Source organism: Chinchilla lanigera, unplaced genomic scaffold, assembly GCF_000276665.1.
Source record: "Chinchilla lanigera isolate Chin_1 unplaced genomic scaffold, ChiLan1.0 scaffold00021, whole genome shotgun sequence".
Taxonomy (NCBI): Eukaryota; Metazoa; Chordata; class Mammalia; order Rodentia; family Chinchillidae; genus Chinchilla; species Chinchilla lanigera.
The window spans coordinates 10576298-10599344 of NW_004955422.1; the positions used below are offsets into that span (position 1 = coordinate 10576298).

Here is a 23047-nt window from a genome sequence, read left to right on the forward strand (position 1 = left end):
TCCAGACAGACTGCAATTTCAGCCTTTTACGAGTGGAAAGGAAATGAGGCCATGTGTAAGTGGTACTGAGAAAAGATCAATAAAAAAGGAGTTAATTTTCTAAGGAAAAGACAATGAAACAAGAAGGGCGGGGGCGGGGGGAGTAGGATGCGGTACTGAGGACTGGCACCAGGAAGGAGGGAAGAAAACCTCCAAATACACTGAGGTTTGTTAAAACTCTGAAGACTCACCAAGCGCTATTGTGCTTGGCTGTGCTACCCCACTGGTGCAGTGTCCTCAGCACCTAGGGAGGAGGAAGTGGGGCCTAATGACTGCCACGGGAGACAGACAGTCTGCGGTCCTGAGCTTTACCAGCCTGACTTATTCGGTGACCTTACGGGACTCATCTCCCTATCTTGGGGAAATTCTCCAAACCTCTCACTATTTCCAACTAAAAGGGTCTGATGAGAACCAATCTGATAAAAGGGCATTTTTAGTAGGGTTTACTAACTGCATCCCTTCCACACAAACCAGCTGGTGGCTTTTAGAGTTTTTAAACACGGAATTTTCGTGTGCTTAGGTAGGGCTTGCATTTTCTAATTTACCAGTCCTACTATTTCCAGCTTTTACAGTTGGCTACCTAAGACCTCTGACTCCTGGTTTCAGCGCAACCTTTGGTCTTAATATTGCAAACCACATTGAAATCACTTCATTTACAATTAAATTCTATCTCTTCCCCAATTATATGGAAATACAACTTTTAAAGTTCCATAAAGATGATTTTGCTGGCCTAACTTCTGTTTTGCTCAAAAACATGGTAAAATTTAAACTTGGCTGACCTTCTTCCTAGTTCATATAAGTTGTAAAGCTGTAAACGTTACTTGAAAACACCATTCAAGACCAAGGATCCTTTAGGTGACAATCTACTTTGCTCATAAAACTTTACCTAGGCACGGGTCATTTTCCTTGGAAGAGAAAAGCTGTCTGTAAATAATAATGATCTTAATCTGCCCTTCTGCCATTTCCCAGAGGGGTCCTACAGCACTCCCAAGAAGTCAGGAGTAAATCAGGCTCCCACAGCTAATAACCCAAACAGCACATCACCACAGTAAGTATGCAGATCATCACGAATATTTACATCTAGCAGGGTCCTTTGTGTACAACTCCGACAGACAAACTGTATTTCCAGTAATGGTTTATTGATTTACAAATGCACAGGGGTGCCAAGTCCAAACATCCTGGGATAGCAGTAAATCTCTCTTACAAAATAATTTACAGTGTGAAAATGATATACTGAGACATTAACTCAAAGTGTAATTCCCTTGATAAATTGTGTCCCCTTATTTAGAGTAAAGGGTAGAAAGTAAAGATGACTAAGGAGGGTATGGGACTATGTACAAGCAAACATGTAGAGGACAATGGGTTCGCTGGTTCTACACACTCATGCAGTATGGCCCGTCGCTGTAGAAGGGCTGGTCAGGTACAAAGCTGCTGTGTTCCTAAGGGCCTAGCAAGCCCAGCATAGGCTTTGTGGCTTCGCCCCAGAGGACTCATGTGTCTTCATTCATTTTTTTTTTTTTTTTTTGGTTTTTCTCCGGTACCAGGAACCGAACTCACGACCTTGCGCTTGCCAGGCAGGCGCTTTGCCACTGAGCTAAATCCCCAGCACCATTCATTCATTTTCATTTTCCCTTTTGGCCCTTATTCTTCTGTTTCTGGTTTGCTCAGTCCCAGGTGCTACTGTCTTACCAGGCAGGTCCAGTATCCCACATGATACTGTCTTTCTCAGGAAAGAACAGGTCTTAGGGTTTTGGAAAAGACTGGCAAGTGGGGGGCTTCAGAAACATTGCTGGGTAAAAGCAACACTGTGAGATCTGGAGTCTCTCCTACAGGTTTTCTTTTTCTCTTAGGGCTGAGCTGGATTTGATAAATAATGAGTTTATTTTTTAAACAGAAAAATCTGGATGTGTTCAGCACACAGTAAACATGCCACTGATTTTCTTATTGAGAAACATATCCTGAACAGCCATTATATGAAGGTAGAATTTTAAGGAGGGTATTTTCTAGGTGGTGGGAGAGGACTTCCTAAGCTCTGCCTCTACGACAAGGTTGTGAGTTACACAGCTGTGTTCTCAGGCTCAACCGGAGTGACCAACACGACCCAGGTCACCAAAATGGCTGGGTATGTAAATTTCTCATGTCATTAGACATCTTCGAGGACTGGAGTGCCGTTTCCTTCAAGGCTGTTACCTTGGTTCAGTGCTTTAGGAGCTAACAAGCTCTGCCAGGGAGCAACTCTTCAAGCACATGGGGTCCAATTATCTGGTGGTACTTGTAATCAGGCTGGAAGAAACCTTTGCGGTGATATGCAAGATAATGAGGGGCCGCTTTGAGCTTCTCTTAGTTCTGTGTGTGTGTGTGTCTAGAAAACCACATCACATTTATCATTTACATCTAGGTACAAAGACACACCCCAGGTATCAGCAGGAGAGAAACACACTCACTGGACTTTGAGTTGGCATATCCCTCAGAATCCAGAACTGGTGGCTATGTTTGCTAAAGTATGAAAATTTCCTTTCTGTGGCAATGAAGCAGCAGATATTTAAAAATAAAATTAGAGAGCTGAACGCCTTTCACTTTTACTATTTTTGAAGTTCCATGCTTTTGACACCAAGAGACACCTTATGTATGGGGGATGGCACCAAGAAGGAAAGGCTCCTCCAACTCCAGGGGCAGATGCAAGCAACCGTGTGCACTTCAGGCATCTGCTAGCGCGGAGGAGTAAGGCATCCTCAGTGTCATTGCTCAGCCCAAACTGCAGCCATGAAATGTCTTTAAAGAGTTCAAAAGATGGATGGTCAGACCGCGGTAGGGGAACCTGGAGCCTTTTTCTCCCTCCGTGTTCCTGGTGTACCATCATCTGGACAAATGGCTGCCCACAGAGCAGGGCGAGCTGGGTTCAAAGCTGCCTCCAGTATTTTCTTGCGTGCCACTCTAGACAAGTGACTCTTCCTCTCTGCACCCGTTTTTATCACCTCACAAATGGAGGCAGAAAGCCTGGCCGTAGTTGATCGTCCATACAGGTTATTTCCCTTTCCGGGCTATCAGAGCTAAGACTTCAAGTACTTCTTGGGCCTCTCCTGGACTTAATAATATCAAATCAAAGGACACATCCCTTTCACCATATAAAAGTCCAACATTTGGAAGGCAGCCAGGAATTGCTGAGTACCAGATTCATTCTGGATACATCCATTACCTGCATCCCTTGATGATTTCCCCCAGGGCAGTAATGATGAACCTTTCAGAGCATTCAGTGATAAGAAACAGCTGGCTGTGGCACACTTGGCATACGCTTACCACCACTGCCCTAGGGATTTCTACAAACCCTGCTGCCTGTGGTCAGTCAGGACACAATTCTGAGCGCCGTAACTTTTACTGACCTGGCAGGGGGAAGCTTCATTGCACCGGGGCTTAAGGCCAAGCAGTGAGTTTCAGCTTTGGGGAGAAGCCGGTGCCACTGGAGGAAGCAACCTGGTTCTTACGCTGATAAACGCTGCCAGCAGGAACTGAGGAACCTGGGCAGAAGCTGCTGTGCTGTGCTTAATGCTTCCCTGGTTAAAGTTTTATCAGGTGCTGAAGACAGCAGGAGCCCATAAAGCAAATCTAGGTAAAAGCAAAAGTGCTTTCTTTGGGGATTACAGACACATAATAATTTACCGAGACAGGATGGCACATATTTTTATATTTGTTTATATCTAATGCATAAATGTTTGGATTTTCCAAATACTGATTTGAAGGAAGAGCATGTGATCAGGTATGGAAAGCCAACGATTTGTCCATTGCTAATACAAGGTTACCATCTGAAGATCAAGCAGTCATTACTGGGGAAAGACGATACAAGCTTCCAAATACAAGTCTTTGTAGTCTTCTGATATTTTCAATTCTTTCAAGAGTGACTGCTGGTCCTTCATTTAGGGTAGTTCTGTTGAGTATGGTTGGAGGTTTGAACTTGTGGTATACTAAATTCTCCAGTCTTTGCAGACAGGCAGGTAAAGCACCAAAAGTGTCTTAGCCATTTGTTGGACACCAGTTTGAGAAAGAAACATTTCTTCAACAGCCCAAACAAGGGTAATCCTAACCTAGAAGCATAGATGCTCGGTAGCTTCCTGGCCTCAAAGGAATAAATGACTTCATAGCATGCACAGAGTTAAATAATGATATAAAGAGGACTCCTACAGTAAGCAAGTGTTGTTTCTGCCTCAAAACTATCCTGCATACACGTATTACCAGCTAGCCCTAAGCTTTGTCGTAAGTACACAGATACCAGCAGGCAAGCAGGGAGGCAGGAAAAGAGGGATTTCCTCCAAATCAAGATCCTTGGTTCTGCCTAAGAAGAGCTAGAAGTCTAGGCCCTTGGTTAGCAGTAACCCCAAGGCTTCTTGGATATGGTTCTGATTGTACTCCTCAGAATGAACACAGAAATACGACTAAACACAGAAGAAAGGAAATGCATAGCCCATCTGCAAACAAGAAGTACCTTCCAAGACTCCCATTTTAGCTCAACAGCTCATGTGTATGGATACTGTATTGTTAGATAACTGGTTTTGATTTATATAAAAAGGCTATCCCCTAATTGCAAATGATTTGTTATGAAAACTGATTTTTAGCAAACTGAATGCTTTTGAACTTGCAATTTTGTATGCCCTTAGCATATTGATGCCTCCTTGGGGGTAAAAAGCTTGGCTGTAAGGAACTGTGGTTTGGGAGTGGAGAAAGGCCTGGAAACCAAGCTCTGGCGGGGAGGGGTGTCTGCTCATTTCCTTACGAGGAAAGAGCTAGGGTGTGGGAGCTAATCTGAAGGTCTGTGGGTGAGGACTGTCAAGGGAAGGAGGATTCCCGCTGGAGTGAAAGGAGGGGATAGCTGCTGGGAAAGGAAGCTGAATTCATCCAGCCACAGACTGGCAAGAATTCTCCCACACTAATATAAGCTGTGTCAGGCTAGCCTGGGAGTGAGACTTGCAGAATCTATAGTGACAATTCTCATTTGACAATGTACATTTCAGCCTTCTGTATTATGACAAGCCCATAAAACCTGAAGAGTTCACCCAAATAATTAAAGTTCTGTCAGATCCTTTAGTCACTACTTGGAAGCTCAAGCAATTTGAATTCAGAAATACTGATTTCAACTTTTAATCAGATTCTTTGGTCCATTTCTTTTTTTTTTTCTTCTTCTTCCCCTAAGGTCATTTCCTTTCCACCTCTCTTCCATCATATTTTTCATTTCCACAGCACTGAATTATGAATCTGAAGTCCTGGGTAACTTCAGATACTGAAAATATCTATCATTCCAGCTTTTAACTCTTTCACATTAATCCTGCTCCATGGCACCCACTTTTGCGAAGGCGGACTGGAGCTATGAGAGACTGTCTGCACGGGTCAGTTCAGCCCCAATTAGGCTCTCATTTGTTTCATGCTTCACTATGAACAAGGCAGGGTTTTCGTCTGCATGTAGGCAAAATCTGCCTTCCCTTCCAAATTTTTCCACATTCTTCCTGATGAAGTCACATTGTCGACTTTCCTGAGTAAGTTCGAAGCAGCCATGAGGGCGAACCTGAAGGACCCTTCTTAACTGCTCCCAGCTGATCAGAGATGCTCTTTCTCGACCTACCATGAGAAAATGAGCAGCACACACTCGGTAAGCACACGACTGCTTGTCTCTTGGAGAGAGTTGTGCCTGCTGTGGATCTGGGGACGTATCTAAGGAAGGACAGTGGTTGCTGGGCAGCTTTCACGAAAATCAGAAGCCGTTACACACACGCTGGTACAGACACACAGGGGAAGGGATGGTTTTCCACTGGGGATGCCCAGCCTTCATGTGTCCTCTTCTTCACTGGCACCACTACAAAGGAAAAGGAGAAGCCGGTGAGTTAAGACATCATGGGAAGGGAGGCAGTGTAGTCTAGGGGTTCAGGCATAGGCTCTGTTGTCAGACACGCCCAGAGTCAAGTCCTAATTACTGTGGCTGAGCAGTGTGGGCAAGTGAATTAAGTTTCTCTGAGTTTTGATTTCTGTATCTGACTACAGAGAAAATGATAACAAAGTTTTCTTATGTTACTGGAGAATTAAGTAAGAGGATATATGTAAAATGCAGTACATGGACAGCTATTTAAAGGAATAGGTGACGATCATAAATTTTTTACTTAACAAATAATTTTTGTATCAAAATAATTTTTGTTTCACTCATCATGTGAAAATCTTGAGTCCAGTTTCCTCTAAGCCCTAAGCCATGTATTGTTAGGAGAGAAAAACAGGAAGCCATCAATGCATTTCACACCTGGAATAAAAGCCAGGGTTCCAGCTCATGCTACGGGTCAGTTCCTGTGTTTAAATGCCATCTCTTCAGAAAACGTCTTCTGTCTAAGTAGCACTGCCTGGTTACACTCTGTCTTTCTTCACAGCCCTTACTACATTCTAAACCTTCTTTGCTATTTACTCTCCCTCTACCCAAACTAGAGCAAGTAAGACCAACAGTATGATTTTAACAACTGCTATATATCTAGCAGTAGTACTATGCAGGAAAAATAGAATTACTGAATAAATGGTTGTCTTTAAAAAGGGAGTGAAATAACATCAGAAAGAAGGGGAGGGGGGATAGACAAAGTTGAAAGGAACGGCAAGTCCTTACTGCCCTAACTAGAGAATTCCAGATGTCAATGATGTTTTAGCGGCCAAAAAAATGAGTTGCAGAATCCCAGCAGCATGGCTAGGACCTCAGCTGCTCAGAATTACTGTCTCGTCTGGGCCCTGGGAGAGAACACTGTCCACACAGCGACGGGGCAAAGAGAAGGCCAGAGGAAAAAGGCAGCAGCAGTGAGCACACTCAGAAGGGCCAGTGTAGCAAACTGGCCTAGATTGGCTTCATCTACTTCTACAGAGAGCACTGTCTAAAATATTAGCCACAGGCAACTTGACCAAGTGCTTTTTGTGAGCCAGGGGTTCAGTTTTTCACCCATTCTTTCTATTACTTTTCATACCAATCCTAGGACGTGGGAACTACTATTATCCCCAAGTTCCAAGTGAAGAAAGTGAAGTTCTGGGACATGAAAAATCCTAGGGTCACACAGTAAGGTTTGTGTCCTTAAAGCTCAACGTTTGGTACTGGCTGGAGAAAGTCTAAAGTAGTCAAGCTAGTGCAGAAAGAAAGCCTTGTGGTGCCTCAGCTCCCAGCTATGACCTAGAAACTTTTCATCTCACAAAGGATTATCTATGTCTGCATAAAATCTGCCCTATTTCACATGCATCTGGGAAAGTCCTTAAGGAAAATACCCTAGGCAACAGATTTGCAGTGCATCCATTAAGAGTGAAAACATTTAAGACACATGGCCTACAATTCAGGTAAATGTAACTCTAGAAGTGAAAGGAACCAACTCAGTAAACTTTAGCATCCAGAGCTCCGCCCTAGTTCCCCTCTCTTTTCCTACTGGCTTTCCAATCATGAGATAGAGGGTGCATGTAGGAAGGGCTGGCCAGTGGATTGTCATTACAGCTCTTTTTAGTGGCATCTGTCCCAAAAGGAACAAAGGGTCTCTTATGAAAGCTTCTCACAGAATCAGCACTATATTCGCCCCCTTGGTGTTGCATCTCAAGCAAGCTCTTATTGTTCGCTGGTCAGTTTTACTTTGAGTATGAGAAGGCCAGTAGGGTGACTGTGCCCTTTCTCTATGCTGCAGTTCATTTTTTAGCATTTTTAACTTCAGACACATATTTTAAACGGTTCATGAGCCTACGGAAATTATAGTCTGGTCTGTGTGTTCTGTTGTCTGAGAAAGGCCATAATTTTCATCATAGTCCAAAAGAGGTCAACAGTTCTCACCCCCAATTGAAAATAACAAATTATAAATACATTCTTTTTCAGTTGCTAGGTTTTTTGCTATGAATCTTGAGACTGGCTTGGGGAAAATGTCAGAAGTCCTGACCGATAAAATGTTTTCTCCTTACTCTAAGAGAGACCTGTTACTGGGCCTGAGAGAGAGTTTTTCTCGCAGTTTAAAATATGAGCTCTTGAGATGCTGGCATATCATGAATTGATTCCTTCAACTGTTAAATATTTACAGTCCTACTATATGTTATGCATCACACTAGTCACACAACAATGAGTAAGATGCACATGGCAGCTGCCCTCATGGATGTTATAGCCTAGTAGGAGACAACAGACCAAGGGAGGAAAAGAAAAAATCTTCTTCACAGCAACGCTTTGAAATTTTATTTTTGTAACTTATAACCCATTTTTCACAATAATGAAGGAAAAGGATCCTAACTGAATCCGTGAGAGGGCCTGCTTCGCTCTGCGCATGAGCATTCCTGGAGGGTTACCCAGCAATATCATCAGTGTGAGGCATCCTTCCCTCTCCTTCATCCAGCATAAAGCTAGCCTACGTGCCTAAGATTTCACCTGGAATAGTCCAAAGTAGCCTTCACTTCCCCAAATAAAACAGCACAGCATTCTTCCTCAGTGCTCATCCTCCTCTTCTACATGACACATTTAGATTTATAAGCACAGTGGTATTCAGAGGTTATCTTCTTCTAGGGTTTGTTTATGTATTTCATTTAATTAGGTGTTAGGCTAACAGCCTATTCTATAGAAACACATATGGGAGAGCATCATATGGCTTTGGAGTCACCAGAATGCACTAGGTTCAAATCCTTAGGTGAATCAGTAACCTGTGAATCTCATGGTAAAACTATCTTCCAGTGCTATGAAAGCTGTATGCATTTTGTATAATACAAACAATTTTTAAAATGTTGATCCCCTTCCCTCTTATCCTGGATCTAAACCTGTGTCCTCCTAACTTTCCCTCAGTCCTCCTTGTTCTGGCATCTAAAACACCACATTCCAGAACAAGTATGCTCCTATTCCCAATTTCCTTCAAGTATCTGGGAAGAAACAGTAGTCTGCTTCACTTGCTGGGAGAGGTTTTTTTTTTTTTTTTTTTTTTTTTAAGCCAACTAATGAAATACAGGTATTAGACTGAGTTCTGTGGCTCTTACCCTTCTATGCGGCAGGCAGTGCTCCAAAAAATTCATCCCTTGCTCAATGCTGATGGGGGCAGATACCTAGTAAAGCTTAGTTAACTGGTCTCTGTTTAGTCAGTGACTGATCTAGTTTGAGGGTACTGTTATGCATAAAAGTGGTGGTCTTAAAACTGCAGTCTTATATTTTATGATATATAATAAAATTTCAGGAACTATCTGAGCATGAGTAATCTATATATGTACAGATCCTTAACTTCTATATACAGTATACTCTTTCCTAAAACTAACCTTCTCAAGAGCAAGCCCTTAGTCTATAGGTTCTTTTAAGTTACTCGCATGTTCATAATCACCTGACATCCTCTTCGGAAGGAAACTGCTTACCTGCCATCTTCCTGAATCTTACACACAACCATTTTAGAATGTCTCATTTCTAAGAGTCCTGTGAGAGCAGGGTGAGTCAGTAAAGGAGACAATCCCTTATTTCAACCAGGTTGTTCACTCTTGACAAGGTTGTGCACTTCATCTATCCACTGATCTAAGAACTTAAATTCAGAGGGGAGGGCACTGTCATGAGATGGTGTACTAGTATGTTTATTTGAACTGAAAAAAGAGGAAATCAGGTTTGATATGACAAAACACAAGTCTGACTTGGCTGGATGGTTTGGCCGTAAGAATTGGCTTCGCCAAATAGCTCATGCAGTAATTGTGCCTGTGACTCTGCAGTGCCAAAGTTCTGACGAAAGCATATATAAAAGCTCGTATATTAACTATACAATATGTCAGCAGTCATATTCTTTGCAATCACTTAAACTTGATACATTTTCAGGAAATGACTTTAAAATGTGCAAGAAGGCACTTTTTTTTTTTCTAGATTCTTTTAGGGGACATAAAACCAGAATGTTTACATAAAGGAACTGGAAGCGCTTAAATTCTGACTGGGACGGTGGTATGAAATTGAACACCTCCCCGGCTGGGTGTAGGTGCTAGGGTGACAGAACGGGATTAAGGTGCGCACAATGCTGTGTCCCGGCCTGACGAGGAATCCTTTCTGCCTTGCTGTGGTACCTGCAGCAAGAGTTGTCAGAGGCATGCTACAAACCCCAGTCACTGCCACTAACCAGCTACTGGTAAAGTGATTATGACGGAGAAGAGCTTTCCTCCCTAACCATTTTTTTAGCTAGCGTAGGTTACGGTTTAAATCTAGAATGTCCCCCACAAAGTTTCACGTCTTCAGAGATGGGGCTCTTGGAAAATGACTGGATCATGCGGTGCTCTACTCCTCAGAGCGTTAATCCACTGAGGAGTTCCTAGCTCTGCGCACTGTCAGAAGTTGGGGACCTAGCTGCACGAGGCAGGTCAGTGAGGGGCATGACCTGGAAAAGCATATCTCCTTCCCTGGCACCTCCCTTTTCTCTCTGCTTCCTGGCCACCACGATACAAACACCTTTCCCTCTGCCATGAGCCTCTGCCATCCCATTTCTGCCTTGAAGCGAGTCAACTCTGGACTAACATCATGACTCCAAATAAACCTTTCCTCCTTTAAACTGTGGGCAGGAGGTATTTTATCCCAGAGATAGGAAGGTGACTAAGACAGTCCATACACACAGGCAGCTCAGCTTTTCAACTTTTATCCTCAGAGCTGGAGGACTATAAGAGGAAGTTAATAAATGAAGTGGCATGCGTTCTGAACTCACAAGTCTAACCGTTTCTTTTCCCAAGCAGATAATACCCCCTAATTTGATTTGGCATCACCCGTGTCTGCTGAGTTCTTGGCTATTAATTAATTATTGCTATAATAGGATTACTCAATCCAGGAGGATGGAAAAATTAAGAGGTATTGACAAGGGATAAAGGCTAGATTCAGTTAAGATTCAAAAAGATAGCTCTAGCATTCTCCAAAATTAAACCGCTCAGAGATTGCACAAGGAGCTACCTGAGAAGTTCTGAGCTTTCAGTATCTGAGGAAGCAGCAGCCTCGTTCCAGTAAGTGTATGACTGTCCTTGCTAAGGGGATGGACCACACACTAAGATAGGTAGGTAGGCACACTCACCTGTCCCAACAGCCTGAGCTCAAAGCGAATAAATTACTATGTAGCAGATGAGAACTTGCTAGTGGCAACCTGTGGAACTAGTCAGGGATTAACAAAATAAAGTAAGTGCCCCTGGCTTAGCTTGAGTTAACTGAGATAAACATAAGACTAGGGCTTTTCCTGGCTCTGCCACATGATTCTGAGACCGTTTCTTCTGGGAAATTAGGATGTCTTGCCCTATGAGAGAAATCCAGGAAAACCTCAAACCAGACAAAGGCTAAGCTCCTTTCCAAACCTGCTTGCTGAGGTAACTCAATCTCATTTATAGTTTCCTTCTTTGCTTCCTGTGCCCCTCTTTATCCTTCTCTATCACATCTCAACTGAAGCCTAGTGTCATGATGCCCCCCAAAGCCTCATGCAGTCATGGGGCGGGTTTCTACAGTCTGTGATTGATTCATGACCCAGGGCTGGGATTATGGGTATGAGTGCTACACCCGCCCTGGGGCAGGTAGTTTGCATACAATATAAGGGGAGGGAAAGAACTTGCCCTCTGCTGTTCCACCCTTTTTGCGCTTGTTTCTTTTGCTGTCTTCTGCCGCCATGAACTGTTGCCCTCTGTCATGTGCCACGCTGCCTTGGAGCCAGCCGAGTACGGACTGAAGCCTCCACAGATGGTAAGCTAAATAAACCTTTCCTTCCTTAATTTTGGGTGTCAGGTATTTTGTTGCAGCAATGAGAGAAAAGTAACTAAGACACCTAGTTTAAGTGTTCCAGTTTTTACCTACTTTTCTGGCTAAGGCCAAACATTTAGGTAATAACTGGTACTGTTTGATCAGTACCTAGTACAAACCTAACAGTAAGCTGTGGTATGAGAAAAGGCTCCACAATGCCTCAGTTGTTTGTTTCTTACGAAGTTGGGCTTAGCTTCAGCTTACTGCATTTTTCTTCTCTTCTTTCTGGACTGCACTTGACTTTATCCTGTGAGCTTCTCTTTTACAATAATTGTCATTATTCACTGAGGGCCTATTTAATGTTCCATGAACTATGGCATACATAATCTTACGGAACCCTGATTAACAGCATCTGGTATTATGATCTCCAATCTACAGATGAGAAATTTGAGAGCCAGGTAGTCTGCATGACTTGCTGAAGGTATACAGTATGTTAATGGTAGATCTAGGTTAAAAAGGCAAGACTTCTGAACTGCAGAAATAAAAAGGACTTTTGTAAGAGACAAACCTCTATCTTCTAACTCTGGTTCCCCAGCCAATAAGGAACAGCCACTTAAGACGTCTGGGGTTGAATTTTTCACCTGAATAAAATGATTTCACCTGAAAAACCCACCAATAGGGTTTTTAGTGAGATGGAAGACAGATGTAAGTGATCTTTTTAAGATTAAAAGAAAAAGCTAGGAAAGGCTGGCTTTCTACAGAGAAGAAAATACAGCCCTCAGTTTGTCTCTCAGCCTTCACAGCTGCCTCTGCTTCTACCGACTGATTTTGGGGCCTTTGATACGGGCCTGGCCTCCAGTGTGGCCTCTGATCACAGTGCCAAGTTTGATCTCCATGACCCCTGCAGCCTATTTGTCATTTTACAGGTGGCAGCCCTTCTCAGTGTGGGTGGTGATCGCTTCCCTGGAAGATGAAGGCAGTGCAGTGTCCTGCTGCAGGGAGGCTCCTGAATGGAAGTAACAGTTCAGTGCCTTAGCCTGTCAAGGTCTCACCTGCTCTCAGAACTTTCTTTAGGACCAAATCTTTTGCTGCTGCTGGATTTATAACAGCGTCATTTCTAGCCTCCTTTTCTTCTTAAATTCAAACAGTAACATTTTCCTTTTTGCTGCCTTTTATTTTCTATAGCTTCTAGAAAAAGAAAAAAATTCCACAGCTTTATCCACCAGGAATAATACCATTACCACACTGAAATATACAATAAAATATTGGTCTTTCTTCTATAAAAGTGGCTCATACTTCACAGGCTTATTTTCTAATTGTATTTTTAATATGATTTAATTTTATTTTGCAGTGTTGGGGATTGAACCTAGAGCCTTCACACTGAGCTACAGTCCCAGCCCTTTTTTATTTTTGAGACATAGGTTTCAAGTTGCTCAGGCTGGGCTTGAAATTGTCATCTTCATGCCTCAGCCTCCCAGAATGATGTGATTCAGGCCTGCACCACCATGCCCAGGTATAGGCTTGTGTACAACTTGCTTTTTCCATTCAACTATTAATCATGAGTATCTTCTGATGAAATACATTTCTCCAAAACTGGGATTCATGATTTACTTGCATCGGGATTCAGCGTATCTAAAACTGGGCACTTATATGCTTTTTACTTTTCTACTATTGTCCACCCCTCTTGATACACATCATTTTGGATGAATCATCCTTAATTATTTCCAAAGAAAAATTCCAGAAGGAAAACTCGGGTCAAAAGGCATGCTTGTATTTTTTTAAAATAGACTTTAATTTTTAGAACAATTTTAGATTTAGAGGGGAAATTATAAAGATAGTACAATGGGTTCTCATATCTACTTTCCTCTATTACCAACAGGAAATTGTGTAGATTTCCTTAGTTTTCCCTTAATGTCCTTTTCTGTTCTAGGGTATCATATTTAGTTATTATGACTCCTTAGGGTTCTCACGAGTGTAACAGTTTTTCAGTCCTTTCTTATATGTGATGACTATAACTATTCTGAGGGAACAGTATTAGGTATTTTGTAGAAAGTCCTTCAACTTGGATTTGTCTGATGTTTTTCTCATGATTAGGTCATGGTATGAGCTGTTGGAAAAAAAAAAAAACTATAGAGGTAAAGTACTATTATCTTTACAGGATACCAATGGTTCAAGTTCACCATAACCTAGGACTACTGAAGCTGACTGTGACCACTTAGCTGAGGTAGAGAATGTCAGGTTTTTCTATGGTACAGTTACTCCTGCCTGCCCTGCCCATAGTGTACTCTTTGGAGGGAAGTTACTACGAGCAGCTCACACTTGAAGTGAGGAGCCACGCTCCCTCTTCTTTAGGGTAAAGGATCTACATAAATTATTTGAAATACTTTTGGACAGATTTGTCTCTTTTCTTCATTTATTTATTTATTCATTCAATTATTTATGTCACTATGGACTCACATATATTTCCACCTTGGATTATAATCTAAAATTACTTTTGTGTTGGTTAAATAATTCAGCTTTGGCCTTTGGGAGCTCCTTTAGTTGGCTCTTGTGTTCCCTTGCTATAGCCTCATGAATGTGGGTTTTGTTTTTGTATACTTCCTTCCTTTATGGCACAAGCTCCTCCAGACTTATCTTGTGTATTTCCTGACCCAGTCTTAGAATCAGGTATTTCTCCAAGGAGCAAAGGACATGTGTTTTTAAAAGCATTTGACATATTATTGTTTAAATGCTCTGCAGGACTCTTCTTATACTGATTTATAGCCATTACCATATGGTTAGAGGAATGTCTATGTTCTCTATACCCTTGCCAAAAATAGAGCAGTTTTAAAGTGTCTGTGGGAAGCTGACCTGGCATGTGCACCCACATGTGTGTGTGTATATGAATGTGTCTCTGTCTGTGGCTTCCTGTTAAACTTCAAGAGGAAAATGCCCTGGGTACATTGTTTTTCCTTTCTTCCACCTATGTTGGCCTTACCAATCTTCCTTTCGTATCACTCATGGTCTTTTGTGGTGAGGGTTAAAGGAACCTTTCCCATACCCTCCTACTAGGGCCCAGGCAACAAACGCCAGGACATGGGGAGTTCAAAATGGAAAACAGTCCAAAGGAATTATTGCAGATTACCCCCTGCTTCCTGTACCTTCAAGGAATCACTGCGCCCAGTTTCCTCATCTTTTCTCTGTATGTGAATAATGGCAACCAAATCGCTTTCAAGCAATTTCCTTCCACAGGTATCTTAAATATAAGATTTAATAAAATGCTGGCCTTCAAATTTCCTGTTGTCTCAGCTGCTGTACTTTATAAGTTAACAAAAGGAGAGGGAGAAAGCATCAATAAGTAAATACACTAATCTGTAATCTCTGCATGAATAGCAGGTTGAATGTGCACATGTGTGCATCTGAGCACTCTGAGTCCCTTTATGACCCCAAGACAAGGTACAAAATCTGTAGAAAGCTGGTAGCCGTAGGATACCAACCTTGACAGGCTCAGTGCCACTTCTCATATGGCCGAGGGTTATGAATATAGATTTGGGAGTTAGAAACACCAGGGTACAAACCACAGTTCTGGGACTTTGAGTTCTGTGTTTTTATATGAAAAAAGAGGATAACTTAGTAACTATCTGGAAGAGATTCTGAGAGGATAACAGGAGATTTATGTATAGAGAGTGCTTGGCATTTTATATAAACAGCTTAGCATTTAGTAGGTGCCCAGGACATTTTGGCACCTACTAAATGTGTCCAATACACTGTGGTGTTATTTAGTAACATCGTATGAAAAACCAAGGCCAAGAGAGGCTAACAGTCACAGTGAATTGACAGCAGAGTGAGATTCCCTGAAACTTTAGTTTCTGGCTCTTGAATACACCACCCTACAACCCCCACTTTCTCTAGGACTGGTGTCTGTGGCGGGGGGGTGGGGGGACACAGGAGAGAAAGTGAGGAGAGAGACATGAGTCAAAACTGTGGTCACACATACAGTACACCATGTTTATCATCTGAGGAGAGGTCAAGGATTTTTCTCAAGCCTGTTTTCTTTGTGTCTAATGAAACACCATGTGTTAATAAGACTATAACAGTTTTCATGTACTGAGTTCTTTCTATGTGATAAGTATTGTGCCCAAAACCTTACAGTCGCCATCTTCCATCCTAGTGAGGCCAACAGCAAGTCCTACTGACTCTCCATCTGTTTGTTCCTCTTCTCCACCTCCAGTACCACCTCTGTTTGAATTACTGTAGTCGCCTCCTGACTACTCCTCATACTTCTTAATTCACTATTGCCTATTTCAAACTGCACACAGAGTGCTATCTCTTAAACATATAACACATTATGGCACTGCTTCTCTTAAATTCTTCAATGGCTTCCTATATCCCTTAGAATTAAGCTTCTGCCCACAAATTCCTACATGCTTTGGCCCTGTTTGCCCCTCTGACCTGGATTCCTGGTACTGTCCAGCACCACTGGCTTTCTTTCTGTTTTTCAAATAAACTGAGCTTGCTCCTGCCTTTAGGCTTCTGCATTTGTGTTCTGTCTCCAAAGCTCTTCTCCTCACACGTTGGAATGACCAACTTTTGGACATTCTGGTCTTTGCTCCAATGTCACTTCCTCAGAAGCTGTCCCTGACCAAGGAATCTAGAGTAGCCACCATCTCCCTGCACTATTATGTACTACACTGTCTTCATTCTAAATCTAAAACCATTTCAAGGGACCAAGGTTCTTTACTTTGCTCCCTGCTACACTGGGTAATGTGGCTGGTACTGGTAAAACCAAATAAACAGATGATCAAAGCAAAACCATAAGTTATCAGTGTTTTTAAAACCTTCCCAGGCAAAATTCTATTCCAGCACACATTAACAACAGGCCCTTGAGTGAGATGTAAAGTTTGCACACTATAATGTTACATTACAAGCACTCACTAGTACCTGGCAATAAAATGGATGCTATTATTATTTGCTAGATGTTGAAATAATCACCATAACTTTTACATTCAGTTTTCCTAACAATCCTGTGTAATAACATTAACACTCCATTTCACAGATGAAGAAAATGAAGGGCAGAGAAATAAACTGATATCTCAAATCCTCCAGCTAGACAGAGTTCAAAGAACTTCAATCAAGGACTGTTTCTTGCTTTTACCTGAGAGCAGGAGACTCCATGATAAGTGGAGGAAGCAATCTCTGCTTTGGTAAAGATTTTCCATGGCCTTGGCAGACTCAAACTCTGGTATGGGCATCAATTACTAGAAAACTTCCTCTCTGTCCTACAGAATTCCAATAGTCTAGTTTTTTAAAGTGCAGCTAGGTTTTTCAGTTTTTATTACTGTAGCCAGCCAGTGACTTTCCTGTTATAACCTGGCTGTACAAGATGGCCATTTTCTCTCTCATTCTCCCCTTATTCTTTTTGTTTTGTTTTGTTTTGTTTCCGGTACCAGGAATAGAACTCATGACCTCGCACTTGCCAGGCAGGTTCTGTGCCACTGAGCTAAATCCCTGGCCCCTCTCCCCTCATTCTTGTAGGGTGCAGCATACAGTGTCATGCAAAAACTTAACACCTAGTCGCCTTCCCCTGGATGTAGGACAGAATGTGTGTGGGTCAATTTCAATCCTGTCTGTCTTGAGAAAGAGGCACTATGATCTCACTCTTTTAATGAGGTTGCATAGACAATATCTTCAAAGCTTGAGCAGATTTCCATTCCATCACACTACCATGAAGAAAATAAAGCATGATGCTGGGATAAAGAATGATGAGTATGGGAAGGGGCAATTCAAGAAGGAGAAATATCAGGATTTATCTCTTGTAACTTATGGAAGTATTCAATGAAATAAGAGATGTAAAGTGTTTAGTAAACTTCCTAACAAGTAATGAGCACTCAACCAAATTCACACTCACTTTCAACGCAGTTGCTTCTCTTTCACCTCACAGTGACTGAGCCCCTACTCCATGCAAGTGACAGGACATAAAGATGAAACAATGTGGTCTCCACCCTTAGGGAAGACACAATCTGGCATAGGATGTAGCCTCCATATAGCTGAGAGAAGGTAGAAGTGGTAAATTCCATCTAGAGTCAGAAATGACTTTATCACCCACTGTTGACAGATGGATTGGTATTTTCCAAGAAGACAAGGGAGCCAGGAAGAGGGCATACAAGGTAGAAAGAACAGCTTGCACAAATTCCTGAAAATGTGAAACACCCTGGCATGGTCAGGGAGCTATGACAAGTTCAGAATGATTAGGAATAAAGTATGAGAGGGTAGGCTGAGAGAAAGAGTGACTCACCTGCAGCTCCTAATGCTTATCTTCACAGGTCATGTTTGAAATGCCTCCTATGTTGGAGGGATGTGGACGGGAAAGAGGAAGAGATGAGAAGGGTAGCAGGGTTCCATATGGTGTCTACCATACCACTAACACTCCAAAATGTGAACAAGGGCTATGTTTAAAATATTCAGACTGTGTTCTGTGCAACATTCCCCAAGGCAACACAAACAGATGTTTCAAGATAAAAAGAAAAACAAACACCCAGTGGTAACTCAATATAAAGTCTTCATGGGGAAAGCAGACATCAGGCTGCTCAAATGTAATTATCTCATCAGTACGGGCCTGAGACTCAGCTTGGAGGAGTGGTATGGGTGCTAATGTGATGGCACTGGAGGTCTGGAATAAAAGGGACACTCACTTCCAAGCACAGCCTCAGGTTCCCTCTTTGTCAAAGCCAAACTCACCTGTCCAGTCCAACGTGCATCCAGGGGAAGTGAGAGTTGTGAAATGGGAGAAAGGAAAATGCAAGAAGGTCTTATGCTACTAGCTCAGGCATCTCCACCAGCAGGCTGTCTCTGAGATGGGTGTACCTACCAAGTGGATACTTGTAGAAGGGAACAGAGGGTTCTTGTTCTTTTGCCTGGTTCCATGCTTCTTTACCACTCAGTCCTGTCCCTCCCCTAGTAATAAACATGTTTGTTAGAAGTCTCCCCAGGAAATGGGGAAAAAGGTAAGAAAGTTGCCTCTACCATACTCCACCACCAATATTCCAAAAGTTGTGATATAAACAGCAGGTCTGTACAGCAGACATCTATCCTTACTTAGAAGAAGGCTAAGATGAACAGCATACCCAGCTGTCTTGCAGCCAATCTTAGCAGAGGCTCTTTTTTGGGCTGAGGTTCAGTGCTGTCTTGTGAAAGAGAGTACAAGTATGGTTTGCACTGCATGACCCTAAACACATGAAAACACCAAACAGGAGAACCATGGAGTGGTCAGCGGGGATTAAACACTGAGTTTTCCCTCCAGCCTTTGCATGTCATCATTCTTAAAACTGAACAAAGCCCACTGTTCTAAACTCAACTTCCCTATGTGACGGAGGAAGCAACAGACACACAATATGACAGCATGCGAAAAATAACCAAGGCCGACACCCCTTTCAAAAGATCTTCCATATACCATTAAGCCTGAATTCCTTAGGACGGCTGTTCCTTTAGTCTAAGGTGCTATGCTTACAAGGCTCCTCTTCTGGTGAACTCCCAGAGTATTACAGGATGACAGTAGGCCATGGTTGGCTCCATAAACTACTTTAGCACAGATAAGTTACTGGATGAGCTACCTGTCATCTCAAGCTGACAATGAGGTGCTGTATGATTAGGGTTTATGAGGGAAAGAATGACCATTTTTAAAGGGTACTAAGGACAGAGTGCTGACAGAAGCAGATTAGGATTACCAAAGATGCATTTTGCCCTCCTCCCACTTTTTCCAGAAGCTAGCTCTGCTGTGATACCCAAAAGATATAATCCTATCACTTTAGATCTGTTTCATCTGTATGCACAACCTGTTTATGGCTCAGTTTCAACATAAATCAAGTGTTGAAAGATGTGTTTATGATGCATAGAAAGAAACTGCTCTCTACTAGTCCAATTATGTCCACTGAGAGAGGACAGTCCAAATGTCCCAAAAAGCACCTGGGGAATATGCCCCTGAGAACCCAGGAAGGCCTAATCACCCTTCTAGATTGCGTAACTGAGGGACATCTGTCAACCGTCCGGGATGGCAGAGCTCCTGCTGTCAAAACTCTCAACTGTGCCTTTTAGACTGACAAGAACAAGAAGTGTGGAATCAGAGAAACTGAGGTCTGAATCTAGCCCTTCAGCTTATGAAATGGGCTCTCCCTGGGGTAAAAACTCCCCTGGGCCTCAGTCTCCTTGCTCAAAGAGTAATGCCAAAGAGTCCCAAGTTTTTATGACTATAAAAGCATGTAACACATGGGAAATGCTGTTGAGTGGTCATTTCTCTCATGAAAAGGTATATGAGACAGTGCCCTGCACATGCCAGACTTTCACTACACATGGCTCTACTCTCTTTGTCCTTGAATTGGATGAGCTGTGAGGCTCTCACATCCTGAGTCCCAGCAGAACCAAGTTTAACATAGAACAATAAATATTTCAGATGGCTTTTCTACACCAGCCTGGGAAGTTAACACGAAGTGCACAGACAGATCTTTTGCTTTCCCAGCCTATTCACCCACTCACTATTTAAAACATTCCACTGCAGTCTTCATCCACTGAGCACAGAAGGGTAGGAGGGAGACAATGATAACAAAATAAACATTTCAGGCAACCACTTTGGGGAAAAAAATGAGAGAATACTTTTGGGGGCTGTTTTTAAATTAAAAAACATTTGCTGTGAGACAATAAAGCCATTGCCTCATAAAAATTATTTTTAGGGCCACTGGCTGAAATATATGTAACAAAAAAAAAGAAATTACCAAAAAGAGTGATAATTCTGTGTATGGGAGTTTAAATAAAGCCAGTGGAACTACTTTTTTATGTTCAGCTACAGAAAGAACACTTATTTTATTCTTTAACTATTTCTCCAGCCATTTCTTCCAAGTCTGATTTCTGACAGTATTTGAAACCTTGGAAGGACTAGGCCTCTGGCAACTAATTATATGCCTCTCTTACCCCATAAAAAGGAGAAGAGTAGGCTTTGGAAATGGGGTCAAACTAACTGCAAGAGTCTAGGTCTAAAGCTGGAATGAAAGGTCTGTATGAAGTCTAGTGATCACCCACTTAGCTCTTTTAATTTTAACTTAACTGTGCTTTGGCAACCTTGGTGATTGAGACCTCAACCCTCCCCCACCAGTGTGGGAAACCAGCTGGGTCCTAGGAGCCTCTTTGACCACACCGCGCCTCCTGCATCTCACAGGAGCCTGGCTGAGTCCTAAGGTGCTTTGGGAACCTCAAAGAGCCACCCCCACCACTCTCCCAGTGCATGGGGGCCAGGATGGGGGCCAGGCTGAGGCTCAGACAGGTTTGGGAATCTCTGTGGGCCACCCACACCCTTCCAGACCAGTAAGGGAACCAAGCTGAGCCCTGAAAGCTTCAGGACCATCAGCAACCATACCTCACCCCCAGCACCCCATCGTAGGAGCCATGCTGAGCACCTAGGACCTTTCGGTCCTTGCCCAGCCACTCCCACACCATTGTGAGAGTGAAGCTGAGCTCCATGGAACCTCCAGATCTTTAAAAAATGACAAAATAAAGGGGCAAAATGCAATCTCAGACCTCCACCCCACACAGAACAAGTCCAAGAGAAATTGACACAAAAGAGCTTGGAAGTCATATACCTGAAATTTGTGAAATGACAACAACTGAAATAAAGAAACAACTCCATCAGGTTGTAGAAGACATCAGATCGAAAATAATCTCAGGTAAAAAAAGAAATGACAATAATGAAAGAATTGCTGAGCACATCTAAAGAAGATATATATAAAAAAAATAGAGGAGCATAGAAAAATGATGGACACCTTGAGTCAACAATACAGGAAAGAATTAGAATGCATGAAACAGATTCAAACAGATATCCAGGAAATTAAAAAGTCCATCAAATGCTGGCAAAACTGCTTGAATGAAGCTGAAGATAGGCATTCAGACCTTGAAGACAGCATTGCAGCTAATGATCATGAAAGGAAGGATCTCTTAAAAATAACAAGGCCCCAGGAAATAACAATTCAGCAGCTGCAAGATGATGCAAAGAAAAGCAATGTAAGATTAATGGATGTCAATGAAACAGCACGAGTCAACACAAATGACATAAAAAGACTATTTACAGAAGTGATAGCAGAAAATTTCCCAAGCATGAAAAAAGAATCTGACATACAGCTAAGTGAGGCATATAGAACACCAATTAGCAATAATCAAAATAAACCTACACCCAGACATACAATAATTAAGATCCCAGAAATTCAGCAAAGAAACAGAATAATAAAAGCAGCTATAGAAAAGAAAGATATCACATATAAAGGAAAGCCCATCAGAATCATGGTACACATATCACCACAAACCATGCAGTGAAGAAGAGCTTGGAGTGAATAATGTGACATCCTGAAAGAAAACAACTTCCAACCCAGATTGATGTATATACCAAAATTAATGGAGAAAAAAATTTTCAGTGATAAGGAACTGAAAAAATTCATGAATACCAAACCGACCCTACACAGAGTACTAAAAGACATTCTAGAAAGAGCTAAAAGTGATCACAATTTCAAGAACAATAATAGAAAGAAACCACCAAGCAGAGTAAGCAATTAATAAGAGGGAAAAAGGAGGAACCAACAGCAGGAAAATAACATGACAAAGATAAGCCAATACATATCACTTATAACCATCAATGTAAATGGTCTCAATTCGCCAATCAAAAGAAGCAAACTGGCAGAGTGAATCAAGAAACAAAATCCAGCAATATGCTGTATACAAGAAACATATTTAACTCCAAAGGAAATTCATAGACTGAAAGTTAAAGGACAGAAAACAATACTGCACATGACCAGAACAAGCAAAAAGCAGGGTTAGCTATTCTGTTTGAAAACAATGTGAACTTCAAACCCAGACTGATGAAAAGAGATAAAGAAGGTCACTACATATTTGTTAGGGGAAAACTGCAAGAGGCAGAGATAACAATCATAAATATCTATGCACCAAATACAGGAACACCCAACTAACTATATAGGACAAATTTTAACAGATGTGAAAAATCAAATAAACAGTAACACAATTACAACAGGAGACTCCAACACCCCGCAAAGAGATAGATAAACTAGACAAAAAAATCAGCAAAGGAATAACAGAACTAAACCAAACTTGTGAACGAATGGACTTAGTAGACCTTTAAAGAGTGTTCCACCCAAAAACATCAGAATACACATTCTTTTCAGCTGCACACAGGACTTTCTCTAAAATAGATCATATACCAGCCCATAGAACATTCTTAAGTAAATAAAAAGGAACTGAAATTATCCCATGCATATTATCTGACCATAGTGCAATGAAATAGGAAAATTTTAACAAAAGAAACCA

At 42.0% G+C, this 23047-nt stretch overlaps 1 protein-coding gene across 1 annotated transcript in view; it reads right to left on the reverse strand.

Annotated features, from left to right (window-relative positions):
• Positions 1 to 3704: 3704 nt before the first annotated feature.
• The window catches only part of Trim44 (tripartite motif containing 44), a 110348-nt gene continuing 91005 nt past the window's right edge, over positions 3705 to 23047 (reverse strand). The window contains exon 5 of the mRNA XM_005384121.2: positions 3705 to 5878. Within this exon, the coding sequence (XP_005384178.1) occupies positions 5851 to 5878 (28 nt within the window). The 3' untranslated portion in view covers positions 3705 to 5850. The remainder of the gene's footprint in view (positions 5879 to 23047) is intronic.